Here is a 23,008-nt window from a genome sequence, read left to right on the forward strand (position 1 = left end):
TTTCTCCCTTTCATCTAAAGCAATGATTCTCAACACAGGCAGAAAAGGGCCAGCCGACCCTTCGCCTGGGCGGATACATCAGAATCACCCAGGGGGAGTTCTGCAAACGACTCCTGCCGTCACCTCCCCATGCCTGACCCTACTATGCTGAGAGGCGGGCACAATCCAGACTCCTGCTGGAACTTTCTAGTAAACCCTGGACAGGGTGCCCTCCCCCACCTCGGTGGAAGGTTGGCAGAGGGTGGAGGTGAGAGCCGCTGACCTAGAGGCCACTCCGGAGGCAAACTCCACCGCAGGGGCTGCTCCTCAGACCACAGACCTCTGACATGCAAGGCCCTGCAGCAGGCGCCCAGAGTTCACAGCGGCCCCCCCGCCCCTGGGATGAGAGCAGTCTACGTGTGAAGAAAACACAAGACACACAGGCAAACGCACAACAGCAATGAACAAGACAAGACGTGTTTGCTAAGCCGTGGCAGAAAAATGGTATAGACTAGGGTCGCAAACACAATCGTCTGCAGGGGCCGGATGGGCACTGGAGGTGCGGGATAGGGGTGGGCAGGGCGTGGTCGGCCAAGACGCAGCAGCTGCTCCTTGGCGTCAGAGCAATGTCACCACGCGGGAAAGCAGACCCAGCGTTGCCAGGCCCTCTGGACTTTCAGGAGAAGCCAGAAGTTAGCACTGTTATGTGAAAAGAGTCTGATTTTTAAATGACGGCAATTAGTTTAAAAAGAAATTTATTTTTATTTTTAATGAGATATGGCTGTTTGCGACTTCTGGTGTAGACCATAAATGCTAGAGTGATTCAGGAGACGAAAGTGTTCACTGTTGGCTTCAGTTGTCAGAGAAGGCTTCTCAAAGAAGGGGAGCTTGGCAAAGGTCTTAGAAGATGGACAGGAATTAAATAGACCAGGAGGACTTAGGCTGAGAAAAGACCAGGGATCCTGAGTCTGGGGATGGACACTTTATTCCACACTTGCGCACCGGGCGACAGGGGCATGGAGTAGAGTGAGGCAGTGAGAATGACGAGGAGGGCACAGCAGAGGGAAAAAGGCACCTGGCGAGAGGGTATCAGAAAGGAAGGAAAAGATGGCTCCAAGGTTTGAAACCTGGATTGTTTGGAGAAAGGAGGTACCAAGGAGACGGAGGCGGGGAGGAAAGGCCAGCTGGTGTGGGGGAAGCATCAGTTTGCTTCTTGAGATACGCTGAGTTTAAGGTGACAGCCGGTCATCAAAGGGAACTGACACTGAGGCTGAGAGGATAGAGATGCAGGTGTCAGTGGAGGCCACCAAAATGAGGGGATTTTGAGAGAAAAGGTGGGAGGGAGGGAGAAGAACACAGGAGAAAGGACTGGATCTCAGGAAAGGCTTGACTTCTGAGGAGGGGACAGACATGAAGGAAACACAGCCTCAACAATGACAGAAAACAATCGAGTGAAACGAGGGGAAAAAACTGACAAGAGACGGCTCAAGCCACGTCAAATGCCAGAACGTAACAATCAGAATCATCTGCCCATTGGGACTTGCAATGTTTCTTTGTCTGTTTGTTTTAATAGCAGAGTGACTGGGAGTAGAAACCAGACTGCAAAGTGTTAGGGGTGGGAAGGGGGTTAGAAAACGGAGGTGGCCGACGGAAATGAGTCATTCGAAGAACCTCCCAGGAAAATGAAGGAGAATGCAATGAAACGGGGCATCACACTGAGGACAGGCAGGTACCGAACTAAGGCCAGCCGACCGAGAGTGTGAGACCAGGGTGCACAGGGGCACGGGGCAGACGGGCAAGTTTTTTTTTCTCCTACCGTAAGGACACTCTGAATCTTTCTGAAAACAGAGAAGAAGGAAGAGGAGGACAGAACTAAGACGAGAGGCAGATTTGCGGACAGGCAGAGGTGAGAAGGGTTGAATTCCAAGGCTTGGGTGAAGGCGGCAGCCTTAGAGAGAAAGAAGAATCTCATTTCCTTCACTGGCTACTCCCCCTCACACACCAGCTTCCCTTGTTCCATCCTAAACCTCTTCCCTGCCCCTGCCTGTTCCCCATGACTTTCTGACATACTTCTCTAGGGAAAATAGCCTTGGGTAAAAATAGAATGGGAGTTTAAAAAAAGGGGGCATGGCGCTGCTTAAATCTTCTCTTTTTTGGGCCCGTTAAGTCAACCTTTCCAAACCAGGCTTATAGCCATTCAAAGGCTAGGATGATGACGTTTACTGTTTTGTCCTGGGCAGGGCCCTGTACACAGAAGGTACCCCACAAACACAGGCTCCCGGTGCTCTGACCTGGGCCAGCAAGAGTCAGCCCCTTGCGAGGCTGACTGTTCGCCAGCAGCTTCATTCCTTTGCACTCTGACTCAACCCCATTACCCACGGATCAGGAAATGGGATCGCTCTGGAAAGCAAGGGCAGCTCGTCCTCTGAAGATTGGCCCAGCAAATCAGAGCCACTACACTCAAGATGGCTAAAGACCTGGCTAAGGGGTCAGTTAAGACATAGCATTTTCTTTTCTTTTTTTTTTGGTCGCGCTGTGCGGCACGTAGGATCTTAGCTCCCCGAGCAGGGACCAAACCTGCGCCCCCTGCAGTGGAAGCGCGGAGTCTTAACCACTGGACCGCCAGGGAAGTCCTACATAGAATTCTCTGATTCCAAAATCTAAGGACTTTCAGGCACAAAGTCACACCCTGCTGGGATTGCCTGCAATTTAGGGGAGGAGGAGTGGTATTCTTGAGGGACCAGTGTGTACGCACAGACATAACCAGCCCCATTCACACACATGCTCAGTCTCTTTCACAATCACAGAGTCATCACACTCAGCACCTGGCTTGATCCTCTTTCGGCTTGAGACCAGTGGTTCTGTCTGTGGCACCTGAGTCCCAAATGTCAGGACTATACCATAAGCGAAACAGTATAACAGGTCCAAAGGTGACAGAGGAATGTCTGATCATTTACTGATCTCTGCTGATAGATGCTCTGATGGCAAATCAGAGAGAATTAGAATCAAAAGTGTTAATGTTCAGTTTAAAATTAAACATCAAAGGAAAGCTTGGTCCACTCGTAAGTTGAGGGTAGGATCTGCAATGTGCTTAAATATGGTGGGCAAAGTGAGTGCTGATGAGAACAAGATCTGAACGGGGTGGTCGTGGTCTCACAATTCAATCACACTGATTATGTGCCTGATGATGCGGTATCAGGTACTGGCTTCTAAAATTCCTTTTGGGAAGTCCAAAATTTTTTTCATAGGATGTATGCTCTTGGAATCACAGGGCTAGAATTAAGCCCTGTGAAACAAACAACTGATTTGCAAAAAGATAATTAGAGGCTAGAATGTTTTGAGCCTATTTAGAGGATAGAAAAACAGATGCTTCCCCCAAAGGGTGCAGCTTTCTCTTCAACTGAAGATTTCAGAAGAACTGCAAATGTTCCATTAGTATGTTAATTTGCGTTTGGAAGACATTAGAGAATGCAGCAAGGGAAGATGAAAGTGTGCTGGGAAATAGTGCCCGCCGAGGCAGAGAGGCTTTGTCCAAAGGAAATGCATGCAAAGGAGCTGAGTAAAGAAGAACAGAGGCAGAAGTGGCAGAGGCGAGAAGAAGGCATCAGGCCAGCACGCAGGTTACGTTACCTTGATGGGCTCGCAATTCGGGAAGGGCCTTTTCTAAGACTGCTAATGCTTTTCTATGGTAATCTGCTTGAGCTTCTAATAACTGAGAACAGACCCACATTCAAAAACAAAAGTAACGTTAGCATTGGATGGACACACACACAATGGCTGAGCAAAACCAAAAATGACATCTTTTGCAAAAAAGCTAAAATGACTCAACTTTTACAATGCTTTAACGTCTCGTCAGGGCAAAGTGCTTACCGTAACAAAAAATTTGCCATACTCCCCTTCTTTGGCCATAAAATTGTACATATCCGCTGCAAGTTGATCCTGGGTAAGTGGAAGAGAAGATAGGTCATTGAAGAAAAATGAGGTGAAAGAAAATACGAATTGATCTGTGAGCTCCTAGAGCAAACTGTAATGAAACAGCTGCAGATTAAATGTCCATCAACTCACTGGTACAATCATACACAGGGATAACGAAAAGAATAATCAAGCTTATTATGGACTGACATGGAAAGATCTCCAAGGTTTATTATTAATATGCCTTGTTAAGAAGCAAAGCACAGAGCACTACTTCTGGTATGGTATGTTACTATCTGGGTAAAAAAGGGAGAGGAAATATTTTTATCACCATGTTTGTATAAAAATACCCCTAGGGGAAAAATGCAAGAACTTAGTAACAGTGGTTACCTGTTGAGAGCAGTGGAAATTAGGAGGAGGAGGAGGACAGGGGCAGAAGAAAGACTTTACTGTATACCGTTTTATACTTTTTATATTTGAACTAATGTAAATAAATTACTTACATAAGAATTAAATAATTAGCTTAAAACTGATAGACTGGGCAATTGGATATATCCATATTTCCAATTTTCATATACATATTCATATATATACATATATATTTTTTTAATGTACTACCTTCCGTTTTGGATTGGCCTCTGTATCTGGGAAAGTAAAACATTTCCCTGAGAGTTCACAAATAAATATAGACCTGCTTTCATGAGGGTCTGAACTTTGAGTTGATTCTCTGTGTGGTCCAGGAATCCTCGAACTGAGAAAGTTTAGTTTAAAATGGCTTGGTAATACTCTCTGGGAGACTCACTCCTAATCCCCAGAAGTCCCACAGATAAAGTCCCTCTTAAAATGAGCTCACAATACAAAACTGCAAAACAACCCACCATAAAGGAAACTCCCACCACTCTCATAGAGAACGTCAGAAAACAGAATTAACTAACAAAGACTTAAAGTAAGTATATATAAATGATTAAAAGCATTAAAAAATAAATACTAAAAAGAATAATGCACTATCAAAAAAGGCAGACTTGAAGAATTAGAACTTTAAAATGAAAAATATAGTCAACAAAATTCAAAACTCAATGTTAATTAAACAGCAGATCAGACATAGCTAAAGAGAGAATCAGTGAAACAGAACTTAGATCTCAGGAAATTACCCAGAAGTTAACATAAAGAGAGAAGGAAATAGAAAATATTTTCATAAGTTTTTACCATTTGACTTTCTGAGAAGCTGTGGTATGTAAGTTAAAAGAAGTCTCTCAAAAAAAAAAAAAAAAAAGAAGAAGTCTCTCTTTGGGCTTCCCTGGTGGCACAGTGGTTGAGAGTCCGCCTGCCGATGCAGAGGACGTGGGTTCGTGCCCCGGTCTGGGAAGATCCCACATGCCGTGGAGTGCCTAGGCCCGTGAGCCATGGCCGCTGAGCCTGTGCATCCGGAGCCTGTGCTCCACAACGGGAGAGGCCACAACAGTGAGAGCCCCGCGTACCACAAAAAAAAAAAAAGAAGTCTCTCTTTTAACTTAGCCTATAATGCACCAGTTCAAACCCCCAAACTACTAGACAAATTTATATCCAATAAGGAGCCACTAGCCAAGATCTAGGTTAGACCAGATATGAAGAAGACTGCTGCGTAAATGACACTGGCAAAACTACAACTCTTCTGAACAAGAATAAGCCAGTGCAAGACTTTTGTCAGAAGCATTTGTGTGATTATCATCTTTTTAAATGTAAAGGCTATGGCATGACTTTGTGAGTCCAGTATTAATTCTTACCCACTATATTATTTTCAACAAGTCATTTTACTGCAGTTAACTGTCCAAGGTTTGCCATCATGAAAAGTGAATTACAGCATGACCTGAATAAACTAAAATAGAGCAGTCTTAATGCTATCTAGTAGAATGTGGAGACCATTATTGGAAAATGATGAATAATAAGAGGAGGAAAAGTCTCAGGCGATGATCCTAAGATTCACCAAAGACCTGTTTCTTTACCACCTCAAATAACATTTGGAATAAACATTTATCTTTGTAGATAGATGCATAGAGAATAACCACCTAGTCTGGAATTTAGATTATGAGATACAAATTTTCATTTCTTCCAAATTAGAAGCCAATTGTCCTAGCAACATTTAAAAAATAATCCTTCCCTTTTCTATGGATATATGATGACCCCTTTACTATATATTCAACCCTTAAATATAACAGCATTCATTCTAGAAAACCTATACAATTCCATGGATCTATTTTTGTACCTATTGCACATTGTTTTAATTGCTGTAATTTTATGATATGTTTTTATAGTTTTTCTCCTTTTATTCTCCCATTCTTCATTTTAAATAAGCTTAGACGTTTTTGTCAAGTTTTTAAAAATATCCTACTTGAATTTTTTTCAATTAATTATTTTTTTCTGCATTGGGTCTTCATTGCTGTGCGTGGGCTTTTTCTCTAGTTGCAGAGAGTGGGGGCTACTCTTTGTTGCGATGCGCGGGTTTCTCATTGCAGTGGCTTCTCTTGTTGTGGAACACAGGCTCTAGGCATGTGGGCTTCAGTAGTTGCGGCATGTGGGCTCAGTAGTTGTGGACGGGCTCTAGAGTGTAGGCTCAGTAGTTGTGGCACACGGGCTTAGTTGCTCTGCGGCATGTGGAATCCTCCCAGACCAGGGCTCGAACCCATGTCCCCGGCAGGTGGACATTGGCAGGTGGATTCTTAACCACTGCGCCACCAGGGAAGTCCCTGAATTTTATTTTTAAATAATGCTTTATTCTGCGTATAAAGTAATGTAGAGTCTTAGAAAATAAAGAAAGAAGGAAGAAGAAACTAAAACGTACCTTGAATATCATTCAGGGAATCCTAATAGGAATTATGTAAAACATTAAATAATTTGCAATATTTGACCTTTCATCCATCACTTGCAAAAACCAAAAGATTGATTTAAGTACATATTCATTAGGGAATTCTCCTACCTTGCACTGTTCTACTTTATTTCCAGCTTCATCCATCTCTTCCTTTAGGGTATCTATTTTTGATGGAAGCCCCTGAAAGTTGGTTGCTGAAGATTTGTGAGCCTGGTTCCATCTGCAAAGCACAGGCATAGCCATTATTTGAGAAGCAGCTGTATATACTCAACCTTATGGAGTTAAGGACCTAATGGAGGCAGACTCATTCCCCAAAACTGATTCTACCTGGGACAGGTATCAGCACCTAGGATGGCAGCTTCTCTGGAGTTTATCCTTTAAGAATGGAAACGGGCAAAGGTGACACTGGCTTCCCGCTGTGATGGGACTGTGGTAGTGCTGAGAGTAGCTGTCTGCTCTGAGCAGAACTGGCCACGCCTTGTCCCATGCAAGCCCAACTGCTGCAAATCAATCCGTGGAACCCCTTCCCCTACTGTCCAATCTTGGGCTCTTACCCATCAAACACCCCCTTGTTCTCTTGCTTTGATCCAGAATGTTCCCTGTGCCACTGGGGGTCAGTTGCTGCTCTTCAGGACCCCTTATAACACCGCCTACTACCATCCTGACTTGTGATTACTTTCAGTAAGTGAAAGCCAGAACTTCAGTCATGGAGCTAGTAATTGATAGCTGTGAAAGCATGTTAAGAATTAAAATCATTTGTAAGGATAAATACTAGTATCTAAGCAAATCTGAAACATAATGTGGAATGTTTATATTCCCTTCCTAAATAAGTCAAAAGGACCCCCTCCCCCCAAATTATACTATAGCAATAGTCGGGGGAAGTGAATGGGGAATAATAATCTAAAACAATTTCTATTTGGTTTTCAAGTGTGTTTTGACCTTCTGTTTAAATACGGACATGCCTGCTATGGCAGAAAGTTCTAGCACTTTATTTATTTATTTTTCTTAAAGCCTTTACCTTTCAGACATGACAGAAAAATCTTACAGGTACACGTGGAAAAGTAATACATGATCACAGTTGAAAGTGAAGACAATCTAGCCAGAAAGCTTTTACTCCTGTCAGCTAACGTTGAAGCTCAAGTTCTGAGTATGACATGCTGCGGGGCTGAAAGCAATGGGAATTTGCCTTCTTCCTCTCCCTCTCCTTCAACAGGATCCACACCAACCTCCTCACAATCCTTCTCAAGGGCAGCCATGTCCTCACGGGCCTCAGAAAACTCTCCTCCCTCCATGCCCTCACCCACGTACCAAAGGTATGCTTGGCATACATCAGGTCAAACTTGTGGTCCAGGCGAGCCCAGGCCTCAGCGATGGCTGTGGTGTTGCTCAGCTTGCACACAGCTTGCTGTACTTTGGCCAGGTCTCCACCAGTGGGAGGCTGGTAATTAGTGCCAACTTTGAAGCCAGTGGGGCACCAGTCCACAAACTGGATGCTGCGCTTGGTCTTGATGGTGGCGATAGTAGCATTGACACCTTTGGGAACCATGTCACCATGGTACAACAGGCAGCATGCCATGCATTTACCACGGTGAGGGTCGCATTTCACCATCTGGTTGGCTGGCTCAAAGTAAGCATTGGTGGTCTCTGCTACAGAAAGCTGTTCATGGTAGGCTTTCTCAGCAGAGATGACAGGGGCCTATGTGGCCAGAGGGCAGTGCGTGTGGGGATAGGGCACCAGATTGGTCTGGAATTCTGTCAGATCAACATTCAGGGCTCCATAAAATCTCAGGGAAGCAGTGATGGAGGACACGATCTGGCTAACAAGGCGGTTAAGATTCGTGTAGGTTGGGCACTCAATATCGAGGTTTCTACGACAGATGTCATAGATGGCCTCATTGTCTACCATGAAGGCACAGTCAGGGTGCTCCAGGGTGGTGTGGGTGGTGAGGATGGAGTTGTAGGGCTCAACTACAGCTGTGGAAACCTGGTGGGCTGGGTAAATGGAGAACTCCAGCTTGGACTTCTTGCCATAATCGACAGAGAGTTGCTCCATCAGCAGGGAGGTGAACCCAGAACCAGTTCCCCCACCAAAGCTGTGGAAAACCAAGAAGCCCTGAAGACCTGTGCACTGGTCAGCTAGTTTCCGAATTGGGTCCAAGATGGGGTCAATGATCTCCTTGCCAATGGTGTAGTGACCTCGGGCATAGTTACTGGCAGCATCTTCCTTGCCTGTGATGAGCTGCTCGGGGTGGAAGAGCTGGCGACAGGTGCCAGTGTGAACTTCATCACTGACCGTGGGTTCCAGGTCCACAAACACTGCCCTAGGCACATGCTTGCCAGCGCCTGTCTCACTGAAGAAAGTGTTGAAGGAGTCATCTCCCCCCCCAGGAGTCTTGTCACTTGGCATCTGGCCATCGGGCTGGATGCCATGTTCCAGGTAGTAGAGCTCCCAGCAGGCACTGCCGGTCTGGACACCAGCCTGGCCAACATGGATGGAGATGCACTTACGCATGGTGGCTACAGGTCAGCAGGCACAGGCAACAGGAGTGGATACCGGGTCCTGGTTACCGTCCTCAACAAGCTAAGAGTCGAGGCTAAGTAACGCACTCTCTAGCACTTTAAATTTAAACATGGATATGACATCGATGCAGCATGAAAGCCCATGTTAGCAACTTATCAAGCTTCCCAGATGACTGCATTGCCCCCAGAATGCTCTGCCCTGCCCTCTTTCACATTGCTGTTGTGATGCACTTCGCCACAGCAAGGCTTCAGTAAATCTGCTGAAGCTGGCAACGGAAAGAGCATGGACTTCGGAGTCTGACAGGCTGAAGCCTGAAGCTCGGTTCTACCTTCATTAGCCATGTGACCTTTGGCAACGGCCTCACCTCTCTGTGCCTCAGGTTGTCTCATCTGTCAAACTAAGGAAACAAATACCGTCTGCCCGGCAGAACTGTCATGAGCAGCAGAAGAGAGAATAAATATATATATGCCTGCGTGTGAATATGATCGATTCCCACTAATGTTAGCTATCACCATTTTCCTCCAGGGAAAAGCCACAGGAATAAGTCAAATAAAGAAGAAATATTGATCTGTTTCAGTTTCTCTAATACCTACTTTGATTCGTTAAGTGAACAGGACCATGAATGCAGGACCAAGAATCAGTGCTGAAATCTCCTCTGGGATACATGTGCTGCAGATGTAAGATTCCTGGCATCTATAATATCGCTCAACCAACTCCAGCAAGAGCGCACTCACGGCCTTGTTTAATTAACCATTAGAACATTTTTCCTTATCTTCAGCAAAAATCTACCACAGGGGGGCCTGCACTCCCTGATCCTGGTTCTGGCCAGAGGGCTCTAATCACACGTGTGCGTGTGACGAGGAGACGGCAGACTCTGCGTTCAGAATCCTAGCCCTGCCGTTTATTATGTCTAAGACGCAAAGCAAGTCACAGACACGGCATGTGCAGGTGCCTCCAGTGTCTGTACAACAAGTCTCCTCTCAAAGTAGGGGGTGTCACGTAACCTCCTAACCTCTGTCCCCTCCAACTCTCACTGAAGGGCCTCTGCACTTAGTGTCCAACACGGAGCCTGACCCACAGCAAGCACCTACTCAATGTCTGCTGAAAACACAAGTGGACAAATGAATAGAGATTGCTGGGAGAATCGAAAGAGCTGACATATCACATACATAGTCTGATATCTGGCACGTGGCAAGTGTCCAGTAAGTGGTGGCAATGATCGTGTTCACCATGTGCTAATTCCTAGATGTCCCTCTTATCATCTCAACTTTTCTTAAGTCAGGACATGTCTTACCAATTGATTTGTACACTTAATAAAGTGGTGTTTCTATTTCATTTTCCCCCCAAAATCGGATATTAAATCACTGGTGCATCTGACACTCAGCGACATTTTAGAAACAAGGAAATCTGCAATAAAAGCATCTGATACGGGGCTTCCCTTGTGGCGCAGTGGTTAAGAATCTGCCTGCCAATGCAGGGGACGCGGGTTCAAGCCCTGGTCCGGGAAGATCCCACATGCCACAGAGCAACTAAGCCCGTGCGCCACAACTACTGAGCCTGTGCTCCGCAACAAGAGAAGCCACCGCAATGAGAAGCCCAAGCACCACAACCAAGAGTAGCCCCCGCTCACTGCAATTAGAGAGATCCCACGCGCAGCAACGAAGACCCAACGCAGCCAAAAAAAAGCATCTGACACGTAGAAAGTTAGTAAATGATCTCTGTATCTCCATTTATTTGCCAAACATAAATAATCATGTCTACTTCACAAGAGTGCAACGAGGATTAAAAGAGTTAACGAAGCAGGGCTCAGCAAAGCCACTTGCTTTTGTAAATAAAGTTTTATTCGAACACAGACTTGCTCATTCATTTATGTATTGCCCAGGGCTACTATTATGCTACAACAGCAGAGCTGAGTAGTTGGAACAGGGGGCATCTGGGTTGCAAAGCTGAAAATATTTAGTACCTGGCCCTTTACAGAACAAGTCTGTCAACGCTTGTATAAGGTAGGAGAAAGGATGGGGCCCATGGCAGCTACCTCCCTACTCCTCTCATATGAGTCATTGATACAAATGCCCTCACGGATGGAGCTGAGGCTGGAGCCCAGCCGCGGAGCACTACAGACATCTGACATCAGCCCTCTGGGATGGCTACTAGGTCTTACTTAGTTCCTCCCTGTTGAGCACAGCATTTCTTGATTGTGAAAAACGATCCTAACCACACAGGTGTTTTTTGACACAGTGGGACGCTTAGCAGCTGCTGAGATCACAGATCTATTTATTCCTAAACTCCACTACTCCAAGGACAACGCTCTTAGAACTGTCTGCCACCATTTCTTCTCCCCAGAATACACTTATTTAGGTTTTTTTTTCCCTGTCTCCTTTCACTGTTGGTTGACTAAGAACAGGGTGTTCTAACATCATCCCGCTGCCATGCTTGGGAGAATGAGGCCTGAAAGCAGGTGTAAGTAGGCTGTGACTCAGTCTGTGAGTCAAGTGTGTGAATCTGTGATGACGTCTGTTTTGTGCACCCGGTGGTCTTTATCCGTGTTGAGGAGGGGGATGGTTGCTGGGGATGTGACAGAAAACCGCATTATTGGTTATTTTTCACAGCTTTATCTTACCTGGCTCTGACCGAGTCCCAGTCTAAAACCAATCTGGCGAGCTGCTTCCTCTGTTTCTGGATGTTAGGAATCTCTACCTGGACAGAAGAACACACCACATATGAAATGGGACGAGCTTCGGGGTTTTCAGTTTAACCTCTGAAAGTGCAATCTTTATTAACCATTTTCTTTTTTTTCTTAGGCAAAGGATTTTGTACCCTCAACTTACTCTCCTTATTTCCAAAAAGAAGTGTATGCCAAAGCCACTGATTATTGTTAAAGTTTCAGACACAAGTGAACCATTCCCCACCCATCCCCCGCCAAAGCACCCACCTCTGCTATGCCGTACAGAGGGTCCACGATCTCCTTCTCGACAAAGACTTCATGCTGAGAGAGTTCCAGAGCCAGCTGATTCTCAGCATCTCCACACGTCTCCAGCATCTTCCTTTAAAAACAAGATGCCCAACAACAAACATACGTCCATTAAATCTGGCACCAGATTCCCACACTGAGCCAGCTCTGCTCTCCATACGATGGGAACGCATTAGGGCGCTATACAATAGAGACCTGAAAGTACTATAAACTTAGGGCGTGAGTCCACAGACTTGTGCTTTAAAATGAACAAGACTGGGCTTCCCTGGTGGTGCAGTGGTTGAGAGTCCGCCTGCCGATGCAGGGGACACGGGTTCGTGCCCCGGTCCGGGAAGATCCCACATGCCGCGGAGCGGCTGGGCCCGTGAGCCATGACTGCTGAGCCTGTGCGTCCGGAGCCTGTGCTCCGCAACGGGAGAGGCCACAACAGTGAGAGGCCCGTGTACTGCAAAAAAAACACTCTACTTTGCTTCACCTATCACCGCCCCATCAAGAACGGCTATCACTGGCTTCCCTGGTGGCGCAGTGGTTAAGAATCCGCCTGCCAATGCAGGAGACACAGGCTCGAGCCCTGGTCCAGGAAGATCCCACGTGCCGTGGAGCAACTAGGCCCGTGAGCCATGGCCGCTGAGCCTGCGCATCCGGAGCCTGTGCTCCGCAACTGGAGAGGCCACAACAGTGAGAGGCCCGCGTACCAAAAAAAATAAAATAAAATAAAATAAAATGCACAATACTATCTCAGGTATAATTTGTGTGTACACATGCGGATGTGTGTAAACAGTGAGGTGAGAACTCACTGAAAGATTAGGTCCTCTGGTCAGGTGAAAAGCAAGTATTCTCAAAAGTACCCTGAAAATCTTTTAAATCATATGTAACGTTTATTATACTATACTGTTTTCTGTCTGCTAGTAAGTCCGGCCTAGGCAGTGTCCTTCAAAGAACAACAGATCATTGTAGGTCGTGGAGCATGGCAGACCCTGGGAAATGGGCTGAAAAGTCCAAAGGCCATATCCAGCTGGGAAAGGAGGGCCCACGTTACAGCAGGAGAGAGCAGACAGGATCAAAGGACACTGGCCTTGTAGAGAAGCAAGTAGAAAGAAAGGTCAACCTTCCCTCTTACAATGAAAACAGCTTTATTATTAGATTTTAAACTTATTTATGTCATACATGCTCATTGTAAAAAAAAAAATCCACATAATTCAGAAAAGGCACTATTTTGAGACAACCTCCACTGACATTACAGTGATCATCTTTAAAAGAAGTGACTTTTAAGGACTAAATGGGACTGGTCAGGGCTTATAAATCTGAGTCAACACCTGGACCACAGAAGGGACTGAGTTCTTTACATCCAAGCTCAGCAGATTAAATAATCGACCTTATCAATTACTTTTGTTATTGGCCCTTTGTATCATCTATCCTTGCTTCTACTAAAAGGAAGATTCTCTAGCATCCCAGTGGCCTCCCATGGGGCCTCAGCCTCTGGTCACACATGTGGCTGCCATGTACACCACCCAGCCACCCACCTCTACCAACCCACAGGGTGCATGGCTCTCTTTCTGAAATAGCCCAACTCTTACCCCAGGAGAGAGTCTTCTAGCTGAGTTGATGCTTCTTGCATATTCTGAGCGAGAGCTGTCACAGGGAGTTTTTTCTGGAAGGCAGAAGACAATGCATTTTTTTTTTTCATTATAATTGACACCCATTCTCAATTACCTACTTCAGATCTTCAGTCACTGGTTTCTCCTCCAGGTAAACTGCACAGGTAAGAGATATCCTGTCTGGGTTCAGGTTCTGGTCTCAAAGGTATGAGTTATGTGACTTAAGCTCTGTGTCAGTTTCCTCATGCCTGGAAATTAGGGATAACAGTGCAAGGGTCCTAGGGCTGTCCGTTGACTAAAGGAGATATTCAAGGTCAAGTACCCCAAGTAAATGTATCACGTAACGTTTACTGAGTACATGATAAGTACTCAGTAAATGTTAGCTGCTATTATTACTGTTGTCGTTGCTATTACTATAATTACTATAATCAAGAGCATACTATGACCCAGGCGCTGGGGACATAAGACATACACCGTGCCCTCTGATTATCATGACAAATAAATGCAATGAAGTGCTCAATTTTAAAAACTTTTGCGAGAATACTCATTCTTAAACTGGCTCTTAAATTGGCTGGAATCATAAAGATTTAGATTTAGTTAAAGATCTGAAAATATCTAGCTAAATATCCAAAAAATTAAAAAAAAATTTTTAGGCACCAAGTCACTCATTTTCCTATCAGAGATTTGTTTTTCAGCTGGAAATGACCGTAAGGATCATCTGATTAATGTTCTAATTGTGCAGCTGGGGAATGTGAAGCCCAGGGGGATTACATGGCCTGGCCAGGTGCCCCGGTGAGGGTGCAGAGCTAGACCTCGGTGCTAAAAGCCCAAGCCCCGGTTCAGAGTCTGTCCGTGACTAGCTAATGGCTTATCTCAGAATATAGGCAGAAGAGGCCTGGAAAGTAGCGTGTGGGTTGGTTATAACACCATGATCTGCCAACAAAAAATGCTTTCACTGCTGCGGTACCCCATGTAATTTTGCCTTCCCAGTAGAAAGGGAACTGATGTCAAAGACCTGGGGTCCACCTTGCCGTGGCATTGCTCTGCCTTGACCTTGGGCATGTCACCTGCCTTTCCTACCTTCAAAGGGCTCCATCTGTTACACTTCTAAAATATCTCTGGAAGGCTGTACAAGAAACTGCTACTACTGGTGGTCCTGGAGAGGGGAACTGGGTGCCCGGGGAACAGGGCTGGGAGAGACCTCATGTTACGTTCTTTTGCACATTATGGATTTTGACCATGTAGCTGGACAGCCCATTCAAAATGGCACACAGAAACTTAAAAATAAATAATGAACAAATATATTTACCCATCTCTCCTCCCCCTCAGGTTATGTTCAAATAAATAAATAACAGGCTTCATCTGCCCCACAAGGAGACGTTCCCAGCTTCCACATTAATAGACCAGGAAGATGTGAGAAAATGGGCAGTGCGCTTTGATCAGAATAGAGGATAATTCATCCTTTTACTTATGCTGCCTTTCTAAGGGAATTTAATGTAGGATAAGTGCAGTAATCAACAGAAATATACTTTGTGCAACTCTGGAGCTCTATGGCAAAAAAAAATCATAAAGAGAGGAGTTTACTTTGACAAGTATCATTCAAGTGCCCAGTTGTAACTAACCTGTGGTTTCCATGCCCTGACTCCAAAGCATCAACAATCCTGGTTCCCGATGTACAGAAACAAGGACATTCTGCTCATTTAACATTTGAGCTGATTAATGAACATGCTGTCTACCAACATCAAACTCCTCCACGGAGAGGGCTGAGGGCTTCCTAATTTATAAAAGGCATGCCAGCTGCTCGAAAAGAAACAATTCCAGGTCTAATATGAACCACGACATAAGCTATGCCATGTCAACAGTTTGGGCTGAGAAGGCCACCTGCCCTGTCTCTCTTCCCTCCAATTCTTGCCTCTTCACACGCGTGGGAGCCTCTGGTGGGGCCTTTGCAAGGCTCCTCCTGTACTTTCTAGAACGCGAGAGACTGCCGACCTCTCGTCGTCACCTATCATCTATTCCATGGCGACTCTTCGTCCCACGTGCAGAGCGTAGACAACCTCTGAGCCCTGTCTTGGGCACTTTGGTTCGAGGCTGGAAAAGGAAGCCTAAGGCATTAGGTTTTAGAAATGAGGGAGAGGCACCTTTGCCCCTGTTGCCTGGAATAGGCCCATCACCTGCCACTCATTTTCCTCCTTTAAAGCTAGGCCACCACCTTCACCAGGAAGCCTCCCTTGACTACCCCTCTCCTCCTCTGGTGCCCATTCTTGGTCCTCCCATAATACCCTGTGCATATTTTGTTTAGTATGTTGTTTTTATAATTATCCATTTGTGGAGGAAGCCTCTCCCACCAGGCTACGAGCACTTTTTAAGGGAGACGCTACATCTAATTCATTTTATAGCTCCAGCACTTGTACATAGTAGGTGTTTGATAAATACTTAATTTGTTTGTTTTTAATGAATTTATGTGACACCTGGGCTGTGTTTCAAAGCAGACCAAAGGAACAACAAGACAATCTGTGTGAATGACAATGGCCTACAGCATGAATGGGAGGAAGCGGGAGATACTGAGACTGATAAGGGAAATGTGATGAGATTATGAAAGGCTGAAGTCATCTAAAGCGCTTGGACTTTAGGATGTTTTGTACAGCACAGAGAATATGGCCAATACTTTACAATAACTTTAAATGGAGTGTAATCTATAAAAATACTGAATCATGATGTTGTACACCTGAAACTAATATAATATTAGTCCACTATATTTCAATTAAAAATAAACAAACAAAAAAAAGAGCTTCGATTTTAACCCAGGCAATGGGAACTAGCCATCGTCCCTGCCAGAGCATCAGTGGTATTATGGGATGCTTCCTTATGTGGAACTATCCCTCCAGCCATCTTGGTCCCCCTCCAAATGCCAGTAGTGTCCCCCAGACCTTATGGCAACCAAAAAAGTCTCCACACATTTCCAAATATCCCCAGGAGTATAATTCTGGTCCCTGTTGAGAACAACTAAGCTTAAGATTTTTTTTTTAGGCAGAAGGATGACAAGATCAATTTGTATTTCAGGAAACCATCTCTGGTGATCAGGTTGAAGAAAGGCTGGAAAAAAAGGAAATCAGAGGCAGGAAATGTAGCTCAAGAGGTGACTGCAACAGTCCAGATAATGAGAGGTAATCAGGTCTTGCATTAAGGCGAAGGTGGTAAAGATGGAGCAGAGGTGAGAAATTCAAGAAACAGTCACAAAGAGAATCACAGGACTTGCTAATCAAGCAGCTATGGGAGGTTGAGGATAAGACAAAAGGGAGGGCTTCCCTGGTGGCTCAGTGCTTAAGAATCTGCCTGCCAATGCAGGGGACACGGGTTCGAGCCCTGGTCCGGGAAGATCCCACATGGTGCAGAGCAACTAAGCCCGTGAGCCACAACTACTGAGCCTGTACTCTACAGCCCACGAGCCACAACTACTGAGCCTGCGTGCCACAACTACTGAAGCCCACGCACCTAGAGCCCATGCTCCACCACAAGAGAAGCCACCACGATAAGCCCACACACCACAACGAAGAGTTGCCCCCGCTCGCTGCAACGAGAGAGTGCCCCCGTGCAGCAACGAAGACCCAACGCAGCCAAATAAATAAATATATAAATATATTAAAAAACAAAACAAACACATGCCCTTCACTCATAAAAAAAGATAACCTAACTTGCATACTAGGGTGGATAGTATCCAAGAGTCAACACAGAAGAACCGGTTATGCGTGCTAAAATAGACAACTACGGGAGGAAGTTTTTTGCTTCGTTGAAAATGGTTTACAAGTGTCTGAATAAACACGTTAGGCGCCATGAGAAGAGAGGAGGCGGCCCAAGGAATGTGATGGCGAGAATAAGGAGATGAAGGGCAGAAGCTTAGGAAACAATATTAAAAGGGCAGGCAGAGCAGAAGCCATGGCAAGAGAATGCAAAGGGGCAGAGGGGGCAGGACCAGTGGATTGGGCCTGGTTCTGATGGACGGGAACTGCAGCAAGCACTCCTGGAATCGGAGGTGCATGCAAACTTCTGCTCCTTTGATATACGTCACTGCGGAAACTATGTGCTGTGCAGGAGAGGAGTAACCCTGTTGTCAAGTTGGCCAGAAATGTGTGTAGGAAACATAAAAGGAGGGTGACACAGATCGTCTGCACACCAGCTCTTCCTTTTGAGACATCTAGTGGCAAATAAAACAATATGGGATGGGCTTCCCTGGTGGTGCAGTGGTTAAGAATCTGCCTGCCAATGCAGAGGACATGGGTTCAAGCCCTGGTCCGGGAAGATCCCACATGCCGCGGAGCAACTAAACCTGTGTGCCACAACTACTGAGCCCGCGCTCTAGAGTCCGTGAGCCACAACTACTGAGCCTGTGTGCCACAACTACTGAAGCCCACGTGCCTAGAGCCCGTGCTCTGCAACAAGTGAAGCCACTGCAATGAGACGCCCATGCACCGCAATGAAGAGTAGCCCCTGCTCACCGCAACTAGAGGAAGCATGCGTGCAGCAACGAAGACCCAACGCAGCCAAAAATAAAGAAATTTAAGAAAATATATATATGGGAAATCATAGCTTCCCTGTGTGCCATGGAAACTCCCACCTTAATGTTATATGGGGGTCAGGGTATGCTCGTAAGCTGGGAACTCATAAAACTAAGGGCGGAACTGCCTGACGAACAAAGCTGCTGTGCTCTGCTGGTGGGACACGGGGACCTGGACGCTCTGAACGTACCCTGGAGTAGACATTTGATTGTTTCCTAGAGCCCATCCTTCCTGAGTCCTCCTAAGGACCTATCCTGGTCTCAATGGAGCCTATGAGCTGGAGGTAGGACCACAGCCCATGCTCTGGGGTGAGCTGTGATTAGCTTATGCCAACCAGCACATCCTGTCTCCTCACCCAACCTCATCCCTCCCCGCAGTAACTGGTTGTGGGTTGTGGGAGGAGTTTGTTCAGTAACGGAGAATGTGACTCAACACAGATCAATGCAATGGGAAGGGATTTCTACCTGCCAAAAGTATGGAAAAAAGAAGTCTTCTCACTCCATTAAGAAAAACAACTGGAAGAGACGCTCTCTATTCCTGCTGAACATGCACAAGGAAGTAGGTAGCCCATGGGAGCTGCTGGTAGCCAGCTTGCAACCATGAAGGATAAGGCAGACACTGAAGAAGGCCGAGGGGAGAGAAGGAGAGAAGGAAGGAAACTGGGGTCCTGGTTTACATCACCGAAAGCCTAGCCCAAGCCTTACCTGGAGTCCATCCTGACTACTGGACTTTTCAGTTAGTAAGCCAATAAACTCTACTTTCTCAGTCACTTTAAGAGAGGCTTGCAGCTTTCTGCCATCAGAGGATTCCTAACTGATGTGTCCATTCTCTTATGATGACACATCTCTAAAAGCACCTGGAGAGAATTCAGTGTGAATATGGCTTTCAGCTCAGGGATGTCTTAAGCACAAAAGAATGCTACGATAAGGCCGGTGTCGTGAACATGAATGGCGATACAAGGTACAGGTCTGCAGGCAAATCTGCCGATGCTGCTTGGGAAAAATCAACTGATAGAGGGAGAAGAGCCTCTCAGAGACGAGGCGAGAACCACGGCTCCAAGTCCCACCCGGTACTCACGTGTCTCCTCTCGGCATCGGTGCCGTGCTGCCCCTGGAAGCAGGCCACCAGGCGCTTGTGGGAATGGTGACACATGGAGCGCACTGTGTCCAAGCGCCGCTCGATCTGACAACACAAAGACAGACGAGCCGTTGGCAAGGCTCAAGACCAACTCAGCCTCTTCCTCCTGCGGTGTTTGCATGTAGGCAGGAAAAAGCATCCTGCCGTTGAATTTTTCACTTGGATGTAAATGGACATGGTTCCCATGCAGCTACACCAGGGCTTCTCACTATGGATAAGTGGGCTGGAGAATTCTGGGTTGTGGGCAGCTGTCCCATGCATTATCAGTAGGTTTACCATCATTTCTGGTCTCCACCCACTAGATGCCAGTAGCACCCAACTCCCCTCTTCGTGACAACCAAGACTGCCCCCAAACATTGTCAAATATCCCCCCAGAGGGCAAAATCACCCCTAGTTGAGAAACACTGAGTTTTCAGATCCCTTAAAGGCTGAATTTATGTCCAGGGGTAGGGGACAGTCCTGACTAGAACTTGCTATCAGGTAAGTGGTGACAAACTCACACACTACAGCACCAGCAAAGTCCCAGGTCCAAGCAGCAGAACTGCAGATGAACAGCCTAAGCCCAGCCTCAGGCCCAAGGCCAAGTGGGAAAGCCACAGGGACATTCAGCTCTCTCCTGCACATGGCAGTGGAGCCCTCCACACACGGTACAACAGACAGAATCGAAAAAAATGGTTCACAACTAAAACTCAAGATCAATGTTTTCAAAATTATTCCTTATTGGGCTTGGGGTGGTTTTTTTTTTTTTTTAATAATAAACCTCTAAAGCAGAATGGACAGCCAGCAGTAAGAAACACTGACTTGGGGGGCCCACACATCACGATTAGCTTCCCAAAATATTATTGCTGGGATATGGCTGTTTATGGCAAAGAGAGCTGCTTTTTACAGGAAGGAATGCCAAAAATGTGTATTCTGATGACTCATTAAGAATGAGGGCAGGCCCTTAGGGATGCTTTCTATTTTAAAGAAAAATCAACAAGTTCAAAGCAGAATACATTTTTACCCCCAAACATTTTACCCAAAGAGATGGCTTTGTGCCTCTTTCTCAAGCAGCCCTTCTTCAGATCCAACCAAGGCCCCATCCCAGGACCCCGATCTGCAGCCACATTTATTTAGGGCCCGATGCCACAGTACTTGCCCCAAATCTTATAATGACCCGATTCTAAGACATTGGAAAACTAATACACATTCTTCATTTGCCACAAAAGCGGGGGGGAGGGGAGAAAACCCCCCAAACTCCATTTCACTTGATTCCAATTTCCACTAGAATGTAAAGTCCGAAGGGATAGGGCCTTGGTCTGTTTTGTTCACAGATTTATCCCAAGTGCCTAGATCACTGCCTGGCCCAAATGGAAGGTAATATTTGTTGAAAGAACAAGTATATATATTGTATATACCCTGTACAAGGTATTAGAAAAACAACAGTAGGTAAATTGTGGTTCCCACCCTCCTGGGATTCACAGCCTCCTGGGTAAACTCCATACAAACAAGATAAAAAGGCAGCCTCTTGAACTGCTCTACCAGAGATCTAAGAAAAGAGGCAGGAGAAAGAGCAAATTAAGGGAAGTCTCACATCAGAAACAAAGTAATCTCTGTGGGGGCTTCCCTGGCGGCGCAGTGGTTGAGAGTCTGCCTGCCGATGCAGGGGACGCGGGTTCGTGCCCCGGTCCGGGAGGATCCCACATGCCACGGAGCAGCTGGTCCCGTGGGCCACGGCCGCTGAGCCTGCGCGGGAGAGGCCACAGAGGTGAGGGACCCGCGTACCGAAAAAAAAAAAAAAAAAGCTCTGTGGCTTGTGACAGTGGTAATCATACCAACAAATCACTAATATAATATTTAGCCCTCACTACATGACGGGCCCCACTCCCAGTGCTAACCATGTTTAACCCATGAATCCCTCCTAACAAGCCCATGCGGTGATACAGTGATTACCCTCCTTTTAGAGTAGTGGAAACTGAGGCAGAGGGAGGTTAAGTGAATTCCCGAGGCCACCGAGCTAGTCAGGGGCAGACCTGGGATGGGAATCCAGGTGGCTGGTCACCAGACCCAGCACTCAGCACTTTGAACCATTACATGCCTTCTTTACGGTTAAAAAAAAAACCAAACAGAAATCAGAGCAGGAAAACAATTGCCGCAGACGTGGAGTATCTGTGTTATAAAATAAGGAGTTCCTATATCCTGTGACAAACCATAATGGAAAAGAATATGAAAAAGAATGTACATATGTGTATAACTGAATCACTTTGTTGTATAGCAGAAATTAACACAGCATTGTAAATCAACTATACTTCAATAAAATAAATTTAAAAAAAAAAGTGGAGTTCCTAGAAACTAGCAAACTCTTCAGGCCCCAGCGGACGTTTGGGCAAAGGGACAAGCACAGACAGTCACTGTCTGAGTCCAGTGCGATCTCTGCCATCCTCCACCTGCCTGCAAGGCCTCTGGCCTCCTTGCAGGGCTTAAAGGATGAAATGGAATGACGTATATTACTGACGTGGGATGTAGGTGGGAGAATGCTGACAGGAAAACCTAGTGTAACCATACCAAACAATATTTCTAAAATTCTGAAAATGGATTTGAAATATCTGATAAAAACCAGTGAGGAAATACTGTTAAGAATCTGATTCTTAAACTATGATATTGTATATCAACTATGCCTTAATAAAAAATTTTTTTAAAGATTATGATTCCTTAATAAATCTTTTCTTGAAAAAACCCTTCTCATCCTTGATAAAAACTTCTAGTCCTCAAAAGTAGAAAAAAAAAGTGCTCTTAAAATCTTCTACCTGCAAAAGACTGCCATAATTTAGAAGGCTGTTTTGGCATGGTGGGGCAGAAATAGCCTTTTTTAAAATTATGCAGCTCCTTCTCTGCATGGGAAGAGACAGAAAGCCACCTGGGAGCAGATCTCTGGTCTCCAGGGACTCGCTGGAGTGCACCAGAGGCAGGTGATGGAAATGAGAGGCAAGCAGAAGGTGCAGAAGGGGTCCTGTCCTTCACAAAGTATTCGGTGTGGGTGGGGACGGAGTGGGGTTGGCTAAAGTGATGTGTATAAAGGGTCCAGGCCCTCCTGGGAGAAACTCCCAGCCCCAAAGTTAGGGAAACCTGTTGAGAAATGGCGTGAGTGGCCCTGGCTAAGGTCCCCAGCAGGAAACGCCCCTCCCTATGGAAAGGAAAGTCTGGCCCATTGGTGTGAGGCCACACTAGGGCCCCTGGGGGGTTCTGAGATCTGGTCACTGTCACTGAGACTCTGAGTCCTTCAGGACCCAACTTAGGTCACTTTTAGGGAAGAAGCATAAAAGGGAGCAAAAAACCTGAAATCCAGGTTGGAACCAGTGGGGCCACTGCCACAGCTGGCAGAGCCTGTCCCATCAAGGTCGCCAGCGCAGCAGCCTGCCCAGGACGCATGACCAGGCCACAGTGCCAGTGGACCGGCCGGGCCAGCCAGGCTCCTCCCCTGTGCTCACCCCAACACCTGGCACTTGAACG

General features: G+C 46.1%; 1 protein-coding gene and 1 pseudogene across 12 annotated transcripts in view; both read right to left on the bottom strand.

Annotated features, from left to right (window-relative positions):
- ARHGAP17 (Rho GTPase activating protein 17) overlaps positions 1-23,008 on the bottom strand; it is an 88,534-nt gene that overhangs the window by 30,024 nt on the left and 35,502 nt on the right. For all 12 annotated transcript variants that reach the window (XR_009535723.1, XR_009535719.1, XR_009535721.1 and 9 more), the window contains exons 3-9: positions 19,460-19,564; positions 13,806-13,879; positions 12,190-12,301; positions 11,878-11,954; positions 6,845-6,956; positions 3,850-3,918; positions 3,610-3,691 (exon numbers count right to left, since the gene is read on the bottom strand). Coding sequence is in view for 8 of the 12 variants with exons in the window: in XM_060124612.1 (XP_059980595.1) it covers positions 3,610-3,691; positions 3,850-3,918; positions 6,845-6,956; positions 11,878-11,954; positions 12,190-12,301; positions 13,806-13,879; positions 19,460-19,564 (631 nt within the window). In the remaining 4 variants the exon portion in view is untranslated. The remainder of the gene's footprint in view (positions 1-3,609; positions 3,692-3,849; positions 3,919-6,844; positions 6,957-11,877; positions 11,955-12,189; positions 12,302-13,805; positions 13,880-19,459; positions 19,565-23,008) is intronic.
- On the bottom strand, positions 7,927-9,323 carry LOC132504773 (tubulin alpha-1C chain-like; annotated as a pseudogene).

This window comes from Lagenorhynchus albirostris, chromosome 15 (assembly GCF_949774975.1).
Source record: "Lagenorhynchus albirostris chromosome 15, mLagAlb1.1, whole genome shotgun sequence".
Taxonomy (NCBI): domain Eukaryota; kingdom Metazoa; phylum Chordata; class Mammalia; order Artiodactyla; family Delphinidae; genus Lagenorhynchus; species Lagenorhynchus albirostris.